Genomic DNA, 25,361 nt, shown 5'->3' on the forward strand with positions numbered 1-25,361 from the left:
ATTGTACCTTTAAGTAGGCTACTGAATGATCATCAACTCTATTGTCCTGACAGGAGACAGATGACAATAGACGGATAGGCCTATATTTTCTAGAAAATCTTATAGATGAGTTTGCAAAATGAGTTTTCTTAAACCTTAACCTCGAAGAAAATCTGGACACATACAAGCTTTTTTGAACACTCCTATAGTTAATTTGGCGAGCTCAAGTCATCTGACCCGTGTCACGTGATCTAAAATGCCGAATGCGGAACTAGAGACTGATATGGCCCTGTCCCAAAGGGCCCTTTCCACACTTCACGTGAATTCTCTAAAAACAGGTTCCAGGGCAGATTTCTACCCGACAGTCATAGCGACATTACGTCACGAAAGTGTGTACACAGATGAAGTCCGGGAGGGTTCACGGTGAGATTTGGGACAGGACCACTTCCTCTTGTGATAACTCGATGCTTTGTTTTGTTTTGTTTTTGTTTTTTTGTACTTTTAAAGTATTGAATGACGCACCCGGCGTCTGACAGCTAATGGTCTGTAACCTTACTTACTCAGATTTGTCTTTCAAGCACTACTCAGCGAGTTAGGACGCGTTTTCGCTTTAGTTTCAACGAGAGCACATGAATGAATGAATGAATGAAAATTAATAGTTCCACTCGTGTAAGATTATAACTGTAATGTCAAGATGAAGCAGTCTGTCTTGCTGTTTCTCGTAACGCTTTCTGTCTGCGCGCACTCAGCCTTTGGAGGTAAATATAATGTTTTAAATAAACAAAAAATAAGAGATTACACAGACAAGAATAAGGAGAAGTTAATATCACTGTATTTACAGATGCAGAAGTGACCATCAAGGCTCCAGCAACAGTGAATCTACAGGAACAATCTGCAGAAATCCTCACCATCACCCTGAGGTACGATTATAAGCCATGATTTGACCATTCACTCTACTATCTGAGAGTAAATATCAAATATATGTTTGGGAAGTCATTTATTTCATGTGTTTACATACACAGTTCCCCGCTGAACACATCTGTTACGGTTTATTTCAATATCACATTTAAATCAAGAAATGTCTCTTCAATAATTCTACTGCCTGATGAGGTAAGTGCACTTATTTCAGCCTATTTAGATTTTAATGCACTTGTCTGTCTTAATCATATTCAAAATTATTTGATGTTGAGTACAAAGATTCTGTTATTACAGTTCACTCTGATAGAAACTAGTAAATAACTAGTAAATTATTCTTTTATTTTGGACACAGAATAGCTTTCAGTGATTACAAGTTACTTTCCTACTGTGTGTTATGTTTTGATGCAAGCTTTCATACGGATCTTTTAAAATTCTGCATTGAAGCTTAAGTGTAAATCTTATTTATAAATTCTAAAATGATAATATCAGGCGGACATCATGAATACATGTCATATGTATATTAAAATTTCAATATATGTGTCGTCCATATCTAATCTATAGCCTGCATCAGGATTATTTTTGAGTGGAGATGTTCATTAATAATAATAATATTAACTTCAGACAAATGAATTCTATAAAACACTGTCAACTTAAGCAATGTTAAATAGCTTTGTTTTTTGTCCTCTTGTCATCAGGTTGTTGTGCCGGCAGGAAACATATCTGTATCTTTTGAAGTGCAGGCAAAAGGGGTTGGTCAGGTGACTGCTTGCCTTTCCAGCAATAACACTCACATAAAAAGGTGCGTTGTAAGCTAAATTATCTTAATCGGGCAATATTTAAACAGTACTGGATAAAATATTGCAGAAGTGATTTTCTCTTACAGCTTCCTATTGGTTTCTCGAGAAGCAAAATGTGTGGATGCATTATGACCAGACTTGGAAACATTTCCATCAGGATCTTGCAAAACCAGTTTTATTTATTTAGTTCCTTAATTTAGGGGATTTCAAACGGTGCATGTGGGCCGCTGAGTAATTGGTGGACTGTACTTATTGTTAAAAGTACTATGCCAATACATTTAACGGGATAGTTCTCCCAAAAATGAAAAATCTGTTTTCATTTACTCACCCTCAAGTTGTTCCAAACATGTATGAGTTTCTTTCTTCTGCTGAACACAAAAAAAGATGTTTTGAAAAATATGTGGAACCGAATAGTTGACTAAACGTTTGTGTAGTACAGTGATTTTGTGTTGTCCATTTTTATTGTAAATGTGTGTTAACAAAAACACAGTGAAAATAACTGCTAGAGGGGATTCTCTTCTTCCAGATTAGAGACGCGAATAAGATTCCTGATTGTCAGAAGTAACGCTCTTTTCATCATCAACCAAATTATTGGCTGGATTTACTTCCTGGCCTGGTCTGTGTCGTTCTACCCTCAGGTGTATGAGAACTGGAAACGACGCAGGTACAAGATGATTTTTGAGACTTGAGGATTAAGACTTAGGAAAAAAAGCTGATGATTTATGTGTGTTTTTTTGTTTCATTCAGTGTGGTAGGCCTCAGTTTTGATTTCCTGGCCCTCAACCTGACTGGATTCATTGCTTACAGTGTGTTCAACGTTGGCCTGTTCTGGGTGGCGTATATACAGGTGTGTGTGCAATTGACAGCTCTCAGGTTGTAGCTAGATAGTAAAGTTTGTAGGCAAACTTTAAGTTGGCTTAAAAAAGCCTACCCAGAAAGATTTAAGTTGTTTTAAAAGCTTAAAGTTTGAGGGTATTTAGTTTTAATTAATTTGAAGTAGTTTTGAAGGAAATAAAATCTATCAGAAATATAGATAGATAAATAGACAAGAAATAGTAAACTAGCATATAGTTAGCATGATAAGCAAGTCACAAGCAAGTTTCTAGCATGCCTCTAACATTATTAACAAGTAACTAGCATGTCCTTAGTATTTTTCAGACATGATTAACAAGTGACTAGCATGTTCTTAGCATGATTAGCAAGTGACTAGCATTCCATTAGCATGATTAACAAGTTACTAGCATGTTATTAGCATGAATACCAAGTGACTAGCATGATTAGCAAGAGATTAGCATGTTGTTAGCATGATTAGCAAGTGAATATCATGTCATTAACATGATTAACAAGTTACTAGCATGTTATTAGCATGAATACCAAGTGACTAGCATGACATTAGCAGGATTAGCAAGTAACTAGTATGTCGCTAGCATGATTCCAGGATTAGCGAAAGACTAGCATGTTTCTAGCATGATTAGTAAATTTCTAGCATGTTGCTAACATCATTAAAAAGCTACTAGCATGTTTCTATGCTAATCCAGCTAAAACCAGTTGATTCAGTAATAAAAAAGCTAAAAACCGGCTAAGACCAGCATGGCAGTGGCAAAAACCACTTTAAAACCATGTTAAAAAGATGTTTCTAGCCTGCTTAGCAAATTACTAACATGTCGTTAACATGTTTCTATGCTAATCCAACTAAAACCAACTAAAACCAGCGTGACAGTGGCCAAAACCACTAAAAAACCATCCTGGATGACCAGCCAAAGGAACCGATCAGCTTAGGCTGGTTTTAGCTGTATTTTCAGTAGGGAGTTTTTAAGCTTTGCTACAGTAGTAGACAGCTAAAATAGATTTTAGGTGGTTTTGATGAAGCCTGGTTTACGAAAACCGTAAGCCGGATCAGTAAGAAAAGATATAGCAACCCGAGTCAGATCTCTCTGAAGGTCTGACCTGAGGTGGTTCTAGCTCAAAATCTCTAGGAGGAGATACATTTTAAAATTTAGTCTCAAAAGAAGAAGTTGTTTAAATAGGATTTTTAGTAAGTTGACTTTTTCAAGCCAAATTAATTATTTAGTCCAGGCCTTTACAACAATCCTTTAACTTGATAATTTGACTGTCTTTGGACTTGATGTTAAATGGGTGGTGGTGTTGGCGCAGTGGATAAGACACATGCCTTTGGTGTGAGAGACCCGGGTTCAAATCCACTGTGAGACACCAATGTGTCCCTGAGCAAGACACTTAACCCCTAGTTAAGTTCGACCTCTGACATATATAGCAATTGTAAGTCGCTTTGGATAATAGCGTCAGCTAAATTAATAAATTTAAATGTAATGTAAATGGTGCATGTACAGGAGGAGTTCTTAAAGAAAGATCCGAATGGGGTCATTCCTGTCGATGCCAATGATGTCTTCTTCAGTCTTCATGCAGTACTTCTCACTCTCGTCTACGTCTGCCAGTGTGCCATCTATGAGGTAAACATTAAAGCATTACCGTATAAATTGCATGAATAATAATTATATATTATTTTACACACACACACTTTATTAACACACACATCTGTTCAAGAGTTTGGGGTCAATACAATTTTTTTTAAATAATTTTTTTCAATATTTCTTTAATAAGGATTCAGTAATAAAACATGATTTTACAGTAAAAATTAATAAGAAAATACTGGAATAATGATGCTGAAAACTCAGATTTGCATCACAAAAATAAAAACTTTCATATATTTAAAAATAGAAAACGGTTATTTAAAATTCTAATAATATTTCTTTAAATTAATGGTTTTCCTCAAATAATTGCAGCCTTGGTGAGCATAGCAAAATCATGTTGTTTCAAAAACAAAAAAAATCTTACTGACCCCAAACTTTTTTGATTGGTAGCATATAGTAATGTATAACTAATAAACAAATAAAATAATAAAAGAAATAAAAGAAAGTTTTTATTTTTATTTATTCATATAGAGAGGAGAGCAAAAGGTATCCAGAGTGGCCATTGGGTTATTAGTGATTGGCTGGACCTTTGCGTTTGTCTCTCTGTTCGTTGCTGTGGCACAGAAGATCTCCTGGCTGGATTATCTCTACTATTTCTCTTACATTAAGCTGGGTGTCACACTTGTAAAGTACATCCCTCAGGTACAACTCTCCCATGACACACAACAAAAGGTTTAAGAAATGCACCCAAAAATACAATTCTGTCATCACTTACTCGCCAAGATGTCATTCCAAACCTGACTTGAAAAAATCCAAACAAAATTTGTTCCTCCTTCCAACGAAATCCAAAAGGATCTGAAATCATGCAAAAGAAGGTGCATGAGAACTGGGGCTGTTAAACTCCAAAAACAACTTTGCATTATATTCAAAATGTTCGCCCTCCGTTGTCGCTCTCAGATATCTTGCTTTCAGTTGAAAACAATCAGTGTGTTTTCTTCACTCGTGAGAATGATGTGTCTTTAGCCACCATTTTTGAATATTCATATGTGTGATAGAAATTTGAGAGCCATGGGAGTTTGTATTGAGTGGAAGAAAGAAAGCCATGATGGTTTGGAATGGTATGAGGGTGAGTGAGTGATGACTGGATCTGTTTAAAAATAATGGCTTTCGTAGAGCAGTGCAGAAAGCTTTGATGCAGTTCACTGAAATGCTAAACATAGATTTCACACTTCCTCTTTTTAACAGTCTTGTACACTTGGTTATAATTGTGGCTTGTAACCGTAGACTGAGAAAGAGTTTCAAATGAATTGTAATAAGTAACCCTCCTAATGTCCTAGAAAAGCCTAGAATTGTTTTATGATTGAATATTGGAGTAACATTATTTGTATAACATGTTTTAGGAGTAAATGTTAGAAATTGTTAATGATGCATGTATAAAAATAAAATAAAATAATATATAAAATAATATACATTATTCATATTCATATTTGTAATATTGACTGGTTGCCAAAAGTTTGGAATAATTACAATTATTAGTGTTTTTGAAAGAAGTATTTTGTGCTCATTGAGGCAGAATTTGTTTGATCAAAAACCCATTAAACAGAAATATTGTGAAATATTTTTCCAATTAAAAACAGTTTTTTTTTTACATTTATTTAAAAGCTGTATTTCCAGCATCATTACTCCAGTCTTCAGTGTCACATGATCCTTCTGAAATCATTCAACATGCTGATTCTCAAGATACACTTTGCCATTACAGGAATAAAATATATAGGAAATTGTATTCAAATAGAAAACAGTTATTTTGAATTGTAATAACATTTCACAGTGTTACAGTTTTTACTGTTTTTTTAATTGAAACATTCCCCCCCCCCCAAATAAATTACTTCTTTCTAAAACATAAAAAATCTTGATTATTCCAAACAAAGTTTAATTTAATTTAAAATTATTTTATAACTTAATCATTGTTTGTTTACATATATATTCTTGACATTTTCACTACGTCTGGTTCCAATTCCCAAAAATATGCTATTATTTGATATATTTTTAATATGTTATTTATATATTTTATATATATGTTACATTACATTTCTTAAATCTTTTTTGTTTGACAGATTTATATATATCGTGTGTCATATTTGACATCGTTCATTAATTCTGGATGATTTTGCAGGCTTATATGAACTATGGCAGACAGAGCACAGAGGGATGGAGCATCGGGAATGTGCTGCTGGACTTCACAGGGGGCAGCTTCAGCTTACTTCAGATGTTCCTCGAGGCCTACAACAACGGTGAGACCACGCAAACCCTTTCATTTCCTATACGACAACACTTTAAAGATGTAAACATTTGTTTTCATTTTTGTGTTCCCTTGACAGATAAATGGAAGTTTATATTTGGAGACCCCACAAAGTTTGGATTGGGCGTTTTGTCCATATTCTTTGACGTCGTGTTCATCATACAGCATTATTGTCTGTATAGGAACAGGCAGCCAATGTATCAAGATTTAAACGATCAGAATGAACAACACACCGGTGTTAAAACATGACCACAGCTAAATAAAGTCTGGACCATGTATTAAAGGGAATAACAAATGTGCCTTACTCCAAAATATGTATTTTGAACTCAAATAAGCACTAGTTTTATATGAATTAGTATACGTATTTATAATACTTTTTCAGATTTCAGTAAATTGTTGCTGTCTCAGGTGAATTACCGAAGCTGTACTGTAATAAAAATAAATGCAACACTTCAAATAAGCATATTTGTGTGTGTGTGTGTTTTTTTCTTCACATTTCACGTTTACAGTGCATTCTGGTGGCCATTAGATAAACTACAAGACGAATCCTTAGCACTGCGTTCTGACTAGAAACTAACGCATTTATTCTCATGTTGTTTAAAATGTAAGCGTTATAATTATATAACTTAGTTCTGTAATTCTAGTAAAATATCTCCAACGCAGCGCAGTTGTCTGTGCTCTGACGTCACGGCGGACCGCAGAGGATTATGGGTAGACAGCGGAAGTAAGATGGCGGAGGTGACAGATGAGGGTAAGAGATGCTTGTGCATGAAATGTCAGTTTATCTCTTTTTGTGCCCTTTTGTTAACTACAATGAACCATGTTGTGATATGTGAGACTGTTTGGGTTTGACAAACCGAGTGTTTGCTTCGTTCACTTGATTTGATTCGGCAGTATTATCGTAGCATTTAAACGCACCGGCCTGAGTCAGAGCTAATGTTTACATATACGTTACTTGTGTTTATTTATATTCTCTTACAGAAGTGTGTTCGTCTTTTACACACATATTTGGTTCTGTTTTTATGCAGGCTTGTACATTTTTTTCTATTTTCATACGTGTGTAGGTAGTTATTTCTGGAGTGGAGGTGTCACTTTTAACATGTTTTAAGCTGGATTGGTTTGTGGCGTTAAGAGGAATAATAATAATGTGCTCAGTCAGTTTAGGAGCAGTTTCTCATTCCAGTACAGCAGATACTCAGGAAGGTTGATCTCCTGAGCCACTGGAGCACTGTCTTCTGATCTTTACTGAAAACACAATTCTTCTCATAACATTAGTTGACGTTGTTGTGATGTAGAGTGAATACAGTGGACTTAAACACACTGACTTTTTGAGTGAACGTGTTGTCAGAATTATCCACACAAAGCTTCCCCCACTGAAGCACTGAGGTGCAAAAGCTAAGATCAGTAACGTTTACAATCAGTCAGTTGTGAACTTATATAAAACTTGTGCTAATTGGGAAAATAAATAAAAACAGATAAAACGATTGAATCCAATATTTGGTAGCAACATGTCAAGTCTATATGTGTATGTATATTTTTCTTCAATTGTATTATTTTTTTAAATTATAAAATAATTAAATAATTGATATTCTAATTCTGTATTGCTTGGCCAATACACTGTAAAATTGTGTTTACTGTATTTAGGATTGTATTGTTCTTTTTCAGCATTGCATCACGAAAATAAATCACACGTTAATATATTCAAAAATAGAAAACGGTTATTTTAAATTCTAATAATATTTCTCTAAAGTACTGATTTTTGCCAAATAAATGCAGCCTTGGTGAGGTTACAAATAAACTTGAATTGAATATTCTACCGTGTGTATATGAGCCATAAAAGGCTGATGTTCCAAATATGGAATTCCACAAAAAACATGTGCAAATGGGTTTTCGGAAAATATATTTCTTTTGCAGTTTGCACTGTAGCTGTCCTTCAATGTAAAGAGTCTGCAAAGTTGTTAATGAGAAAAGTGCATGATAAATAAAGATATTTATTACTTTATTAGATACTTAAGGAGTCGTCATATTGTTGAATCTTCTGCCTGTTACCTATGTAGGTCACAAGGTAGCACATTTACATAATCCTCGCTGACCGCAAAATATGAACACTCTGACCTGCCCATAAACACTTCTGCTAGTTAGTGTTTTTTCATCATTTCTAACACCGTTCTAACATGTGCACCTCAAATAAGTAAATTGTAATTATGAATGCAATAAAACTGCTGTCACAGCACATAAAGAACCACATACAAAGTTAAAACGTATCACAGAGAAACGTTCTGACCAAGTCATGCTTGCGATGGAGTTTCCAGTTGAACAACTGCATCGGTATCATCCTCCGACTCAGGCTTGAATTGATTAGGTAATATCAATGCTATTTTTGTAACCTTATGTAGCATCTGTGTTTACAAGTAACCCTCCCGAAAGAAATATGAATTATGATAATGCACCTTTCATTTATGTTATTTATACACTTTCATTATGTGTATACAGAAAGACCAATCACAACCGACTTGGCCAGCTGACCATTCAGAGCTTAACAGACCTTAAGCTCAGAACAGCTTTGAATTGGTTTTCGAAATCCTTGAAAAATGATTCTGATATTAAATGTATATTCTGAAGAAAAAAAATTACAATGTTTTCTAACCTTAGATGCATTTAAACATGTTGTAGGGGACTCCAACACAATATTAGGACACTTTAAAATACCATATGACATGCGGATGCTCATTTTACACAAGTTTGTATAATTCTTTAAGGTCTTCATGAAATGTTTGTTACATACTTTTGTTAAAATTCCTCAGTGGGTGAGTAAATTAACATTTTTACCTCGTCAAAAAACCGCTCTGTTCACAGCGACTCGTTTCAGTGCATGTCTCTTTAAATTATAATAAACTACTGTTCATCCCACCCATCTCTTCTGTTTTTGTGTATTTGGTTGCGTGTTACCATCAGAAATGAAACCCTGAGCTCAGAAAATAAAAAATAATTGAGACTGTTCAGGGTTTTCTGGGGATTCAAAAAAAAAAAAGGAGTGAAGGGATTTTTATCATTGTAGGCTGAATCTGATGTCCCCTTTAAAATGATAGCCATAATAAATATACAAATCACACTTTTGGGCACAATAATCCGTTTTTAATTATTATAAACAATTTTTCAGTTTGAGTGAATTCTATTTTTAAATAATAATACTGTATATAAACTGAATATAATCAAATGCATTTATAATGAACATTTCTCACACTTTATCTGCTGTTTTGGATTCATTTTCGCCACTAAGGGTACTTGAGATGCTGTTATAGTATGTTGTAGAACAAAAAGCAATTAAATAATTTCCACTTAAAGATACCAAACCAATATTTAGTTTTTAATCTTACAGAGAAACCTGATGTTGCTCCTCCAGTGTTTGTGTTTCAGAAAGATAAAGCACAAAAGGTAAGACCAGCTCTTCTGTTCTTACCGCATGACTCGTGATTCAGTACTGGTCTTAAATCTCTTTTTTTTGTCTTCAGAGGTCAGCAGAGGGATCCAGCACAGAGGATGGAGAGGGTGAACTTCAGTCTTTTTGCAGTCAACAGACAATAAGGATTAATTTAACAAAGAAATGTTATTACAGAGACAAAAAAAAAACTTATAAACAGTTTTATTTTTGTAAGAAAATAATACTTTTGTCTTTCTTTGTGAGAAAATGTCTTAGAAATGCATACCAAGAGTCCTGTGTGAAGAATTCATGTATGCATGTGTTTTTAAAAATGAAATGTATTTTATATTTAATTTTCCTTTTTCTGGACTTGTTTTCCCTTCTGTTTCTGCCTAGACTCTGATAAAGAAGACTGCCGTTACAGTCCTGCTGCCAAAAGAGGAAGAAGATGTCATTCCGGTAATCCACCCGGACAATAATTACAGGTCTTCATAGCACATTACCAGCTTCTTCTTTTTAGCCTGGTTTCTTGACACACTTTCTTTTCCGTTTTACAGTTTCAAAGAATAATGTTTTCAAGCTACCCAGTTTCTGCCCATCACCAACCGGAAACTCAGACTCAGAACCTGGTGAGACTCAATGTGCTTAAAATTTCTACCAAATCACATATTATGTAAGTCAATATGAAATGACCTGTGCAACGTGACATTTATGAGTGAAACATGATTGGATTCTATCCATTGGAGATTGATCAGATTGAGAAAAGTGGCCTGTGTTTGACAGAATGGAAAATGAAAGTTGTTTTTGAGATGGAGCAAGTTATTACATTTTGAAAGTTTACAAAGACACATTTTTGCACAAGACCAAGAGAAAGCACAGTTTGGTTTCATGTTAACTGATGTTGTTTTCTCCATTGTTTTATCTTTGCCAGAAGAGAAGACTGTGGGGTTTCGCCTGAAGCCCCCGACTCTTATCCATGGTCAGGCACCGAGCACTGGTGAGTCAGTGTTTGAACATCTGCTGTTTTGGACAGTCTGTTGATTAATGTGCACTTGTGGTGCTTTCATAAGTTTGTTTATTTACATAGACTGTCACCATTTGAACTTTCTGTGCCAGAGGCCCTCAGAGGTCCTGACAAAGTCCTGAGAGATGTGTCACCAGGCCTGGCCGGTTGAGAGGATCATTATTTGATTGAATCGTTTCAGGTGTCCCCAGCCCGAAACCCAAAGAAGCCCAGCGCAGCATCCTGAGACCTCCAGTGCTGCAGCCCCCTCCGGCCCGATCCCCCCCTCAGAACAGTGAGGAACACAAAAATGACTGTTCGAACGAAGACACTTTTCGTTCTTATCGAAAATAATATAACACAAAGCTAATGGCAATTATGTCCAGTGAAGTTTTATTCAGGCATCAGCTGAAAGAGCATAGACTGAAAGTGATTTAAGAATTGATATTGACACATTCAATTTAAGATATATAAAACTATTTTCAAATTAAGATCTGCACGCTTAAAACTAGGCTGTGTTGGTTCAGTACTCAAGCATACCATACCGAAAGACCTGTACTGAAAATATTCTGTACAAATACACTCACTGGCACCTTTATTAGGTACACCTTGCTGTCCTGTTCTTAGCTGACAGGAGTGACACCCGGTGTGGTCTTCTGCTGCTGTAGCTCATCTGCTTCAGAGTTCGGTGTGTTGTGCGTTCAGAGATGGTATTCTGCATACCTTGGTTGTAACGAGTGGTTATTATATAACGAGTGGAGAGTTACTGTTGCCTTTCTGTCATATCTAACCAGTCTGCCCATTCTCCTCTGACCATCAACAAGGCATTTTCGTCCACACAACTGCCACTCACTGGATATTTTCTCTTTTTCTGACCATTCTCTGTAAACCCTAGTGATGGTTGTTTGTGAAAATCCCAGTAGATCAACAGTTTTTGAAATACTCAGACCAGCCCATCTGACACAACAACCATTCCACGTTCAAAGTCACTTAAATCCCCTTTCTTCCCCATTCTGATGCTCGGACTTCACCACATCTAGATGCCTAAATGCACTGAGGTCTGATTGGGTGATTAGGAATTTGCGTTACCAAGCAATTGAACTGGTGTACCTAAAAAAGTGTCTGGTGAGGGTATGTGTACCATTACACCATTAGTGAGTATTTGATGAACACCAACTCGGATAGATCAGCTGAAGCTGAACTACAACTAACAGCTGCGGTCTGTTGTTTCAACAGACACAAGCAGAAGCAGTTCAAACAGAGCAAAAAACCTCTCTGATGGAGGAGCAGAATGTGAAGGTAACTCAGAGACGCCTGCTGCTGGCTCACAGGATAATGACGTGTCTTTGGTAAGAATGCACTGTTCTAAAAATATTAATCACTGTTCTAAGTCAAATCTAAAATCTTTTAAGTGCACTTTGGGAGAAAATAGATTAATGCCGGCAGTGGCGGACTGGGACAGTAAATCAGGCCGGGAATTTGACTCCACCCCAGGCCACCTCTGTTGCTGCAGTCACCACCACCCAATTCATGTGTCCACCAGACTGCTAAACGCTTTGGCTCTTTCAGGTGTTTGAATTGGGTTATACTTCAAAAATAAATCAAAATCCTTAGACTGTGGACGGGCAAAATAATCAAATGAAGTATCAAGAAGTATCAAGGCATTCACTGTCTCTATCATCTTTCCTTTAATCCCTCTCTCTCTCACTCGGCACACTGAGTTTCTCTGCAATATGAAATAAGCACTTTCAATAATCTATATTAATTATCCAGCCATCAATTGTATGTCCCCGTGATCACAGTCCTACTACTGATGATCTTATAAATCATAAAAGCACATATTTTCTAAGAGTATAGCCAGCATGTTTAGTTTTGCTTATAGCTTAAACTTTAGCTGAAGGTTCCTGCTCTGACTCAAAAGTTGAACTGTCCACCCCCTCTTGTTCAACAGCAGGAGGACTTGCAGCACTAGTGCTACTGTTGCTTCCTTCATCACCTTCAAAATAAATAAGCATTTTACACTAGGCTACATATTGTAGGCTAGAAATGGAAAATCAATTTCTTGTCAATTTTGGCACTAAAAAAATACTGTATCCCCATATGTAAAACAGTGTGCTAGTTTGTCATTGAGATGCTCTTTTAAAACATCTATCATTATATACATTTGTAATATATATAATCTTTTATATTAGGGTGGAACAGTTCAACTTTTTCACAGTTCGGTTTGTTCCACGGTTTTAGAGTCAGGGTTTCGGTACAGTTGTATGTGCTATGTTCAGTGTTGGGAAGGTTTATTTGGAAATGTAATAGGTTACAGATTACAAGTTACCCTGTTTAAAATGTAATAGTAGTGTAACTTTTTCAATTACTTTATTAAAGTAATGTAACTAATTACTTTTGAGTACTTTTTGATTACTTTTCTAAATTTGTGAAAATTAAAGAATAATAAATAAAAGCATATACATCAACTTAAATACAGTTATCTAATAAGCATGTGACGTATTCTGTGTAATAAACTCCTGAAACATTGGTGTTTTTTTGAAACTGCTGTCTCTTTGTATATGATGATAGTTTTCTCAAAATAAGTAAAATGCACATAAAGTGACACAGAGCAGTTCTAGAAATTATGTTTATGTGCTCGTGTACTCCTATATTGAGGCAGCAGAGGTTGAAAACACTGCAAGCTTCAGTAGGCCTATGTGTAGTAAATGAAACCATGTCTTTGCCATTAATTTACAGGAGGGGCGGACTGGGAAAAAAATCTGACTGGAAAATTCAAACTCATACAAACAAATTCATGGACAAAACTATTTTTTTGTATGGACCTGACATAAAAAAAGGTTTAAATCTTTAATTTGGGGACATGCAAAATAATTAAAAGTTCTCTCCTGAACTGCACCTTCACTTCCATTTTTCTCTTCAGTCTCTTTATTTTGCCCTGTTATCCATCTCTCTCATGACTTTAATACTCAAGATTGAACAAAACTGCACTTTACAATACAATACTCTACAATACTACAATATCTTTATAGAAAAATCCTAATACTGTACACGAGTCATGTTTTTCCCTTACAAAAAATTACCATGCTTTTATTAGCCTATATAAAAGTAAAATAATCTTGTTTTGTTTTTGTTTTTTTGCAAATGGATTTGTATTTATTTTTAAATAAATACATTTGTAAAATAATTTTTCATTTTTGGTTACCCCAGTTAAACAATAGTAACCATTTCTCTGGATTTATAGTAAAATATTAAAATGTTAATTTTCGTAAGGGTTGTGTTGTTGTCTGTCGTAGCTCCCCCTAAACCTATTAAAAAATCGGATTTTCTTTCAGATAAATTACTACTGTAACATTACAACTGATAATAATGATGTCCTTTATATAGTATTTTGAGTGATGACTAATGAGCAACGTGCTGCTGCTTGATTAAATAAAAAAAAAAAAACAAAGACAAAAAAGCATCTTTACAGATGAAACTGACCTGAAACCCTGAACAGTAGTTCTACTTCTCTGCTCCAGCAGTCCACCCTACTCACTCTCTCTCTCTCTCTCTCTCTCTCTCTCTCTGATTACTCTGAGTCTGATCCAAACCGTTTGGCGGAGAGCGCGCGCATGACTAACACTTCATGATTTATTAGAGATTTAATTATCAAATGGTGGATTCGCAAATGATCGCTTTAGTACATTCGGCAGGCAATTATACAATAATGAAATTAAATAGTGGGGCAAAATCGGCTGCCAGGCCACCGGGAATTGTCCCGGTTCTCCCGGTGTCCAGTCCGCGCCTGATTTCCACAGACACGCAGAATGTGCAAGTCATATATTGAATTTTTGGGGCTTTATATTCACAGACACTAGTCGATGTCATGTTTTGATTCAAGTGTACTGACCTACTTTTGATTTAGTCATCCAAAATGTGGCATAATCCCGGAAATTATTAGGGCGGTATGTCTCAGAATAGTCAGTGCAATTTGGGAAAGAAATAAGTTAAATCTGTATGTGGATTTGTGTAAATATTCAAATGTAATCCCCTTTGTAATCGTTAAAAATTTCATAAGTAACTGTAAATTAATTACTCATTTTTTGTAGTATAATTTTGTAATTAAATAACGTAACGCCGTTACATGTAACTAGTTACTCCCCAACACTGGCTATGTTTATGGAAAAACTATACTTTCAAAAAATATATATATTATCATATTATTAAGAATATTCTAACTACAAGCAACAGCACAAATGAATACAATAGATTAAAGATACAGATAAAATAAACTGACTTTAAGGTTTTCTTTTTTTAGGTAGGTCTTGCATTAGTTTTTATGTACAGAAATTAAATAAAGTAATCAAATGTAAAACATTGCATTTTGGACTATAAATTAAAGATTATTCTTTATTAAAGTATAAAAAAGCTTTTTAATTAAGAGCAGTGAGTGATTTCTTTGTTGTTGCTGTTCGATTAATATAAAGACGGTCACTTTAAGAGAATGCACTGATCCAGTGTTCGTATTAGTATTGAACAAGAGTGAATTTTTGAGTAAGGTTTTTTTTTTTTCATCGCTGTTGTTGTAATGTCTGGGAATCCAGAATGCGCTTCCATCAGCAGAAACATATATTAGCTGAACCCTGTTTGTTTTACGTTTTATTTGATAGTAAACCATATTACAGATGCTTTGTCAGATTTAAGCTGAACCGCGTCCCAGCGCGTGTCGAACCGTGTGTGGTGAACCAAACGGTTCGGTTTTTTCAGTGAACCGTCCCATCCCTAGTAAATATAAATGTAATCCTGAACGACCTGCTCCCTTACTGGCGAACATGGCTGGAATTTTGCAGCAACTTGCTGCGTCTGTGGCCAGGGCTTTTCTCCTTTTAATACGTTCCTTCTCTGCTCCTCCTTTGTGTTTACGCTCCATTTTTTGCGCGATTTTCTAAATGACTGTCAGACCACCGGGAAATGTCCCGGTGCTCCCGATGGCCAGTCCGCCCCTGAATGCCGGTATAATCATTTGACAACCCTTGTCCAAATTTTCTTTATTCATTTTAAACAGTGTTTTTTATTTCAAATATACCAAACTTTTATTTTTGGAACATTTTGCTTGAAAAGCGCATTTGTGCTATGTTTTTTCATTAAATACCACTTTGTTTATTTTGTTGCATAACTCAAAGAAATGAATATATCTTGAAGTGTGGCTTAAGTGTCTTCGTATTTTTCGGGGACATTGTAATGTTTGAACTCTGTGTTTATTATATTTGTCCATGTAAGCATGTTTGAATGGTCCAAAGACCAGACAAGTCTTTTTATATTTCACACGACTGTGGCTTCCAGAAATGACTCTGCCATCTTGTTCTGAATGTCTTTGTTGTGTTTGGCTGGCCCAGTAGTTCTAGTTGAAGCTCTGACATGTAAATATAGCAAAGTCTGGACACGCTTTTAAACTTAAATGACATTTTTGTTATTTCTTTTAAGGTAAAGAACAACAGCACTTTTGAGCACAAAACAGAAGACAAAACTGAAGGTGCCCCAGTTGAAGGCAGTTTTGTTTTTGGACAAAATATGAAGGACAGAGCAAAGGTTTGATTCATATGCATCCGATGTTTTCTGTGTGACGGTCTCATTCCTATTAGAGTTAGACAGTGAATTTTTAGCAGGTTTTTTTTCTGTCAATAAAAAAATGAAGGGATGATTTGATGCACTTTTTGCTTTTTTTAGTTGCCCATTCTTTCCTTAACTTGTGAGTATGGAAGCATTTAGGCAAATGTTTTAATAGAATCTCTTATATAAACTTTAGTAAGACAAAAATTTCAGTTCATTTCATGAATCAGTTGAACTGATAAAATTCAGAATTTTTCTTCAGTGTTTTCTGTGTGTTTTGTTGAGAATATAACTGTATTTGCTGCAGGTGGCCAATACCTGTGTCTTATCTGAGAGTGGAGATTGTCCTCTGGCTGAAAATTCGGAGGAAACAAATTACTTTTTGCAGTACAACTCTTCCAGGTACTGCAATTGAAATGTTAATGCTAGTTTTTATAGACATTTTCACAGATCTCCCCAGGCAGAAACTTGTAACTTTTATTGCCATCAATATTGTGTTTTGTAGTCCACAAAAACCTGATATCAGCAATGCCAACAGCGTGAAGTTTGTCTTTGGGCAGAACATGTCGGATCGTGTCTTGGTAAAACAAAACAATATTTTCTAAACCTTCATATATTTGTCATTTGGCTTTGTAAAGTTATCAAAGATGACAGTTCCTGACTTGTTCAAGTATTGCATGTTTCCAGGCACAGCCGAAATTCAGCAGAGACCCTCAGCCAGAGATGGGCCTGTTCAGCCAGATTTCCTCCTCACAAGATCAAACTGTGGAGAAGAGTATGTGTTCTAGATTCAATCACAAATCAGAACTGACAAATATGTTTCTACTAACACTGCATCTTCACTACGTGGTGAATTTGCAGTGTCAAATACTTTTTCTATCCACACTGAAAGCAAAATACTGTGTGAAATGACAGCGAGTCATTACATCATTCATATACATTGAGACCAAGCAGATTTTGCTGTGGGCAGTGCTACTTTGCATTGCAACAAATGTTCTTGATGTGGATGGATATGATAAAACCTTATGAGATGTTTTATCACATGGAACACTATCATATCGTGAAAAAAAGCATCGCACACAAAACGCTACTTCATCAGGTATTTCAGGCAATGCCAAGCTCACACTACAGTGCTTTAAGGCAGATTTGTTCTGGTGTTGCAAAGAGCTACAGACAATGAGAGAGCAGGGCATGGGCCGAGATCACAGGAAGAAAAGCAGCAGCTGCAGCATAGCTTTAAGAAATGTGTGGAGTGGACACAAGATCATCGCACAAACAGCCAGAAGCACTCATTTCTTCCCAACGTGTTTTTTCAACTCCTGTTTCATGCATTGTTTACGTTTTCTGCCATTTTTTTAATGGTATATTCTTGTACCCCTGCACTAAATAGTTCAAGTTTATGTTAAAAGTAGTTAATGTGCTGTAGGTGACACCATGAAAGAGTCTCTGGAGGAGTCGGCGGCACGGCACGAAGCACACAAAGCCCAGAAGTGTTTATTAGAGCGGGTGGAGGTCAGGACAGGAGAGGAGTCTGAGAGCAACGTGCTGCAGGTGAGAGCAGCTCACACATCTGACCCATACAGACACAGAGATGCTGATGCTGCTCTGTCCCGTGTGTTTTCAGATGCAGTGTAAGTTGTTTGTGTTTGAGATGACGTCTCAGTCGTGGGTGGAGAGAGGATGTGGAGTGCTCAGGCTCAATGACATCGCATCCACTGATGACGGCACCTTACAGTCCAGACTGGGTAATCACTACTGATGTTGTAAAAGGCATTGGTTGTATAACCTTCACGCTTTAATATTAATATAAGTCTTCTCAGACCATATGAGATACACTACCATACAACAGTTTTGGGTCATACATATTTTTTAATATTACTGAGAAATGTTTTTTGTGAGAAATATGCCCACAAAGGCAGCATTTATTTGATTAAAATAAATAATTAAATAATAAATAAAAACTGTAATATTGTGGAATATTATTAAAGTTTATTAGAACTGTTTTCTACTTTAATACATTTTAAAATGTCATTTATTCCTGTGATGCAAAGCTGATTTTCTAGCATCAGTACTCCAGTCTTCAGTGTCACATGATCCTTCGGAAATCATTATAATATATTGATTTAACGCCCAAGAAACATTTCTGGTTAATGTCAGTTTTAAAAACAGTTGTTCTGCTTAATATTTTTCTGGATTATTTGAAATAGAAATCAACTGTAACATTGATCAGTTCAGTAATCCTTGCAGAATAAAAATTAAATTTTTTAAGTTTTTTGTTAATGGATGAACTACTACTTCAAAACTATTTTAAGTGTGCTAATGAGATGCACAATAACTGAAGTGTACTGGATGGTTGTTTTTATAAAAACATTCATTAAAAAACAGTGCATTTCCATTACTGCCAATGCAGTCTGCAGTTTTTGTAACTGACTCAAGGGGGTGCTAATAATTCTGTTTAACCAGTCTTGGCTGCTGAAGTGAGTGGCTGATGCTGGTAGTCTCAAAATTTACTTTTATTTAGCAGATAAAATGAATAACACACCTTTTTCATTCACACATTTGCAAAGGAGCACAGGGTGTAATTCGTTTAGTAAGAAGAATCTGTAGTGGTTTTGTTTACTGAGAGCTGATCCCGGAGTGTGTTTGTGGTTTCAGTCATGCGGACTCAGGGGAGCCTTCGAGTGATCCTCAACACTAAGCTTTGGCCTCAGATGCAAGTGGATAAAGCCAGTGAGAAGAGTCTCAGAATAACCGCCATGGACACAGAGGAGCAGGACGTCAAAGTCTTCCTCATATCTGTAAGATTGCACTGAATGATGATATCAGAGTCTTGAGAGGCTGTGAACGGTGAGTGTTGTGTTGTTGGTCTCATGCAGTCTCATCTCATCTCTCAGTCCAGCTCTAAGGACGGTGCGCAGCTCTTTGCAGCCCTGCACCATCGTGTCCTGGCACTGCGGAGCACCAGCGGCCAGGAGTCTGACGTCCGTCCAGCCATCCGCTTCAGTGATGACGACGAGTCCCGCACGCCCCCCACTTCGGCTACGCCCGCTCCAGGTAATCATTCATACCAAGGATAAAAGGAAACTACCATCAAAGATGGTTATCAACACTTGTAGGGTGCAGATCAAAAATATGCTTTGTTGTCATGATATTATCAAGAACTGTTTTATTGCAGACGTTCTTATCTGATTTGTTTCAGGTTCAGTACTTAACCCAAGAAAAAAATAAAAAAGAGATTGTCCCCACCTAGCATTAAAGTTTTTAAATATACTTTTATATTGCAATAACTTCACATTAAATCTTCAAATGAATGTAGAAACAACATAAAGACAGTATATTTTTCACATTTCGACGAGTGGCGCCGATACAGGATGGCTGCCTCCGTGACGTGCTCTGCAGTTGTTTTTGTGTTTTTGTTAGTTTGTCCTGTCTTTAGTTATATTCCTGCAATCAGTTCCACCAGGGATGAATTGCTGGATATTCGGCAACACACATCTCCCGATATTTCACCGGTTTTCGACTATTCTGATGTTTTGCTGCACATTCTTGTCGGCGGAGTGGCTGTGTTGATCACATGCTTCAAGAGGACGCGCAGATGGGGAAAAAGAGCTGGCGCGCTCGTGAGACTCAGAAAACGCGGATTTCGAACGCCGTTGCCTAGCATCCATCTCGCAAATCTCCGCTCTCTACCCAACAAAACGGACGAACTGCTTCTGCTCTCTCGGACAAATAAAGATTTCTCTCACTCTGCTGCTCTGTGTTTCATGGAAACTTGGCTGAATGACACCATACCGGACAGCGCGCTCCATCTGCCGGACTTTCAGCTGTTTAGAGCGGATCGCGACGCAGAATCAACGGGGAAATCGCGCAGCGGCGGGACATGCTTTTACATCAATGAACGGTGGTGTACAGATGTAACTGTGTTAAAGAAGACGTGCTGCTCAAATCTCGAAACGCTCTTCATTAACTGCAAGCCGTTCTATTCGCCGCGGGAGTTTCATTCGTTCATTCTGGTTAGTGTTTACATCCCTCCTCAAGCGCACGTGAGCTCAGCTTTACAGAAACTCGCTGAGCAGATCACAGAGACAGAACAACAACACCCAGACTCTGTTTTAATCATTCTTGGGGACTTTAATAAAGCCAATCTCTCCCGTGAACTGCCAAAATACAGACAGCATGTTACCTGTCCCACCAGAGACAGTAATATATTGGATCACTGTTACACAACAATAAAGGATGCATTTCACTCTGTTCCACGAGCAGCTTTGGGACGTTCTGATCACCTTCTGGTTCATCTTATACCGACCTACAGCCAGAAACTAAAATCAGCTAAACCTGTATTAAAGACTTTAAAAAGATGGACTAATGAAGCAGAGCAGGATTTACAATCTTGTTTTGACCTCACTGATTGGAGTGTTTTTGAAGCTGCTACCACCGATCTGGATGAACTCACAGAGACCGTAACATCATATATCAGTTTCTGTGAGGATATGTGTATTCCTACAAAGACTCAACTAAATTACAACAATGACAAACCGTGGTTCACTGCAAAACTCAGACAGCTCCGTCAGGCCAAAGAAGATGCTTACAGGAAGGGGGACAATGTCCTGTATAAACAGGCTAAATACACACTGGAAAAGGAGATCAGAGTGGCAAAGAGGAATTATTCTGAAAAAATAAGGACTCAGTTCACTTTGAACGACTCAGCATCAGTGTGGAAAAGTCTAAAGAAGATCACCAATTACAAGACACCACCCCCCAGCACTGTGGAGAATCAACGACTGGCAGACGATCTGAACGAGTTTTACTGCAGGTTTGAAAGAACACCCATCACCTGCCCTGAACACCTCCCCAAACAACCGTTCACACCACTCACAACTCCTGCAACCCACCCTGAACATCTCTCCAATCAAGCGCTCTCACCATTCACACCTCCTGCATCCCCCCTCTCCCCCACACCTGCAATACAGATCAGCGAGGATGCGGTGCGCCAGGTCTTCCGGAAGCAGAAAAGGAAAAAAGCACCAGGCCCAGATTGTGTTACACCAGCCTGTCTGAAATCCTGTGCTGACCAGCTGGCCACCATCTTCACAAAGATCTTCAACAGATCGCTGGAACTGTGCGAAGCCCCTTCATGCTTCAAACGCTCCGCCATCATCGTCATCCCAAAGAAGTCCAAAATTACAGGACTAAATGACTACAGGCCTGTGGCTCTAACGTCTGTAGTCATGAAGTCATTTGAAAAACTGGTGCTGGCCCACCTGAAGGACATCACTGGACCCTTGCTAGATCCTCTTCAGTTTGCCTACAGAGCAAACAAGTCTGTGGACGATGCAGTAAACATCGGACTGCATTATGTTCTGCAACACCTAGACAGACCGGGGACTTATGTGAGGATCCTGTTTGTGGACTTCAGCTCTGCCTTCAACACGATCATCCCAAACCTCCTCCTGCCCAAACTAACTCAGCTCTCCGTGCCCACCTCCGTCTGTCAGTGGATCAACAGCTTCCTGACAGACAGGCAGCAGCTAGTGAGGCTGGGAAAATACACATCCAGCACCCGTACAATCAGCACCGGAGCTCCCCAGGGCTGCGTTCTCTCCCCACTGCTCTTCTCCCTGTACACTAATGACTGCACATCTAAGGACCCCTCTGTCAAGCTCCTGAAGTTTGCAGACGACACCACACTCATCGGCCTCATTCAGGACGGTGACGAGTCTGCTTACAGACAGGAGGTTAAAGAGCTGACTGTCTGGTGCACTCTCAACAACCTGGAGCTTAACACGCTCAAAACAGTGGAGATGATCGTGGACTTCAGGAGAAACCCCCCTGCACTCCCCCCACTCACCATCATGAACAGCACTGTGACTGCAGTGGAGTCATTCAGGTTCCTCGGCACCACTATCTCTCAGGACCTGAAGTGGGACATTCACATTGACTCCATTGTGAAAAAGGCCCAGCAGAGGTTGTACTTCCTTCGCCAGCTGAGGAAGTTTAACCTGCCACAGGAGCTGCTGAAACAGTTCTACTCTGCCATCATCGAATCCATCCTCTGCACTTCAGTTACTGTCTGGTTCAGCTCAGCTTCTAAATCTGACCTCAGAAGACTACAGAGGGTAGTCCGGACTGCTGAGCGAATTATCGGTACAACCCTCCCATCTATTCAAGAACTGTACTTATCCAGAGTGAGCAAAAGGGCTGTTAAAATCACTCTGGACCCCTCACATCCAGCACACTCCCTCTTTGAACTGTTGCCATCTGGTCGACGCTACAGAGCACTGAGCACCAGAACGACCAGACACAGGAACAGTTTCTTCCCTCAGGCAATCCATCTTATGAACAGCTGATAATAACTGTGGAACACACTACACTATTTATATTTTATACACTACACTTTTTATCCAACACACATACTTAGCGTACACTTAAATCTTTTGCACATAATATACATGTACATACATGGAACACACTACACTACTTATATTTATATTTATATACACATACACTTATTTATCCAACACACATACTTAGCGTACAGTTAAAACTTTTCCACATAATATACATGTACATACATAAATGCTCATTTTAATATACCTGCCATACATTGTCAATTTGTATATTGTCAATCCTTACCCACCTATTTGTATTTTTTTGTATTTTTTTATTCCTTATTGTGTTTTTTGTTCTGTCGCTGTTATGTTGCACTGCGGAGCTCTGTCACGAAAACAAATTCCTCGTATGTGTGAACATACCTGGCAATAAAGCTCATTCTGATTCTGATTCTGATTCATTTGTTTAATGGCTTCTTTTTTATGACTGAAGGCAACTTCACTGATACCAGTACTACTGAGGTCTCTATGAAATAGTTTTTTTCCCCTTAATATTTAACCATTGATAGCCATTCAACATTGCAGTATAATTGAGAGCTATCAGTTTTAACATTTAGTAGATCCATTATAATAAACGTTATATTTGGCTACCTGTGCCGTCCAGAAAGGAAGAAATTCTAAATAGATAAATCCTTAAAACTATAAAAGTTAATTGGTTTTCCCCTTTTTCCTTTTGCTCTTTGATTAACACACATCATAGCAGCTGGGTTATTAGGTTTTTTGGCTGCTATTAATTTAAGAGCTGCCGCTGCTGTAATAATAAAAATGGTATAAAAGTTTTTCAAAACCTCATGAATTCAAAGAGTACATTCAAGAACGAGGCACATGTTTTTTAAACCAGACCCTTTTAAAAGTTATGCCTTATTATAAGTGATATTTATTTGGCTTTCCCAACTATATATATGTCTATATAGTTATTTTTTTAAATTATTTGCAGTTAGTATTGTTTTTTTTCCCCGCTCTTTCCAACACCAATTTTTTGTATTCATCAGTTTTTTGGGTTTGTTTTTATCTGTGCTTTGCTAATAGGTAAGCTTTGTCTAATTTTATTTATTATTATTATTTTTTGTTTTTCAGGTAATCTGGAGGCAGGTGTGTGTCCATCCACAGGAGACACATAGTGATGAGCCTGCTGCTGATTTCTATCCCACAATGCCTCACTGCAGCCCTTTGATCCGCTCAAATACTATGCAGGTGTTTTTTTCTCCAAAATCCTTCAGGTGTACTGTAGTCTTGTGTTCAGCTGGTTTTATTTATTGCATTTTAACAGCAAAAAATCTCATCTTTAGGACTGGACACGTAACACTCTTAATGTCATCATATTGATGAAAAAGAGAGGCTCTTAGTGTTTTAGTAAACTACTTTTCCATTCTAAACGTGAGACATAATTACTCCATTTCCTGCTGAGAAACCAAACACAGATGTTAGTGTGTCCCATCTCATCTTCCATCACCGATCTGCTCAGTTTCAGCCGCGGTGTTAAAATGATCCCTCACTTCCTCTCTTTAGATCTCCGAATGACTTCACTTGAGTCATGTGGCATTTAGTTTCCTCATAAAGTGCTGTAGGTCAGTACAGTATTAAAAGAGCGCTGATCGTTCATGTCTAATATCTTATAAACATTTCAGAATCAGACGTTTCACACTGCAGCTTTAAGTGGACCTCATTTATTATTCATATTATGTCAAATAAGTTTAGTCTCTTTATTTAAAGGAAAATTCACCTATAGACGGTTTCAACGGCCACAACATAAACAAACGTTACTGCGCATGCGCGCTTTTTTGGACCTAACTTAACTTCTGTTAGACTTCCAAATAGAATCAATAACAACAGCCAAGTCCCTCTAGAGTAGATATTTTTTGATAACAAACAACATATGTTTGCCGCGTGGATCAGGCGGACTTAATGAAAATGCAAATTCATTCTTTGGCAGCAGGAGATGTTTTAAAGCATACGTTAGACATAAAGCGCGAGAAATAGAGGCTTCCCCAGTAACAGTTGTAAACAAAGCAGAGCTGGTACGCTCATAAGCTGCTTTATCAGGCATATAACGCGCAAGTCTTCCTTCAGAAATACAGCGATCTAAAAACACCTGTGCCTCGTTTTGATATTTAAACATATAAATGTAAGGAATTATTATTTTAAACGTGCAGTACGTAACGTAACTCATGTTTATTCAGCGAAGCCTTTTTGAAAATCGATCAGTTTTAAAATTGTGGCGAGTCTCCAAAAATAAATAAATGTATGGGAAACACATCCCGCAGCACAACCACCTGAGCCCAACTTCAGTCTACTCATCACCTTGACTTTAACTGCGTTTGTAGAAGGCACCGCAGCCAGACCGATATACACAACACAGACTGGAAGTTTACTTAGGTCCAGGCGCGTGCGCCCGATCAAACCGTCTATTAATGAAAATTCTGTTGCGACTCTTGTTGTTTCAAAGATGAAAATAGTACATATTTTTGAGGATTCTGAAAAAGCAACAGAATATGGGTTTGGATGCATAAACGATGACAGAGTTTTTATTTTTG

The 25,361-nt window shown here is 37.4% G+C and overlaps 2 protein-coding genes across 3 annotated transcripts; both read left to right on the top strand.

Annotated features, from left to right (window-relative positions):
- The first annotated feature begins 262 nt into the window (after nucleotides 1-262).
- Nucleotides 263-6,882, top strand: LOC132119005 (cystinosin-like). The gene is made up of 11 exons (XM_059528746.1): nucleotides 263-525; nucleotides 558-737; nucleotides 821-899; nucleotides 1,002-1,089; nucleotides 1,593-1,696; nucleotides 2,221-2,358; nucleotides 2,442-2,541; nucleotides 4,043-4,162; nucleotides 4,655-4,825; nucleotides 6,297-6,414; nucleotides 6,502-6,882. Exons 2-11 carry the CDS (start codon nucleotides 674-676, stop codon nucleotides 6,669-6,671), a joined length of 1,152 nt encoding a protein of 383 aa, XP_059384729.1. The 5' UTR covers nucleotides 263-525; nucleotides 558-673; the 3' UTR covers nucleotides 6,672-6,882.
- A 208-nt stretch (nucleotides 6,883-7,090) lies between these two features.
- LOC132119302 (ran-binding protein 3-like) lies at nucleotides 7,091-24,549 on the top strand. 2 transcript variants are annotated; one of them, XR_009426142.1, is made up of 18 exons: nucleotides 7,091-7,173; nucleotides 9,802-9,857; nucleotides 9,935-9,971; nucleotides 10,240-10,302; nucleotides 10,401-10,472; nucleotides 10,775-10,840; nucleotides 11,049-11,141; nucleotides 12,083-12,195; nucleotides 16,313-16,417; nucleotides 16,746-16,840; nucleotides 16,944-17,019; nucleotides 17,126-17,213; nucleotides 17,865-17,989; nucleotides 18,063-18,183; nucleotides 19,094-19,236; nucleotides 19,333-19,492; nucleotides 23,905-24,021; nucleotides 24,117-24,549. XR_009426142.1 is itself a non-coding variant. In XM_059529143.1 (17 exons), the coding sequence occupies exons 1-17, from the start codon at nucleotides 7,152-7,154 to the stop codon at nucleotides 23,946-23,948; spliced, it is 1,479 nt and encodes a 492-aa protein (XP_059385126.1). In that variant the 5' UTR covers nucleotides 7,091-7,151; the 3' UTR covers nucleotides 23,949-24,549. The 2 variants fall into 2 exon arrangements, 1 of the variants encoding a protein (XP_059385126.1); XM_059529143.1 differs by having other exon boundaries at nucleotides 23,905-24,549.
- The last annotated feature ends 812 nt before the right edge of the window (nucleotides 24,550-25,361 follow it).

The sequence above is a fragment of the Carassius carassius genome, chromosome 38 (assembly GCF_963082965.1).
Source record: "Carassius carassius chromosome 38, fCarCar2.1, whole genome shotgun sequence".
In the NCBI taxonomy this organism is placed as follows: domain Eukaryota; kingdom Metazoa; phylum Chordata; class Actinopteri; order Cypriniformes; family Cyprinidae; genus Carassius; species Carassius carassius.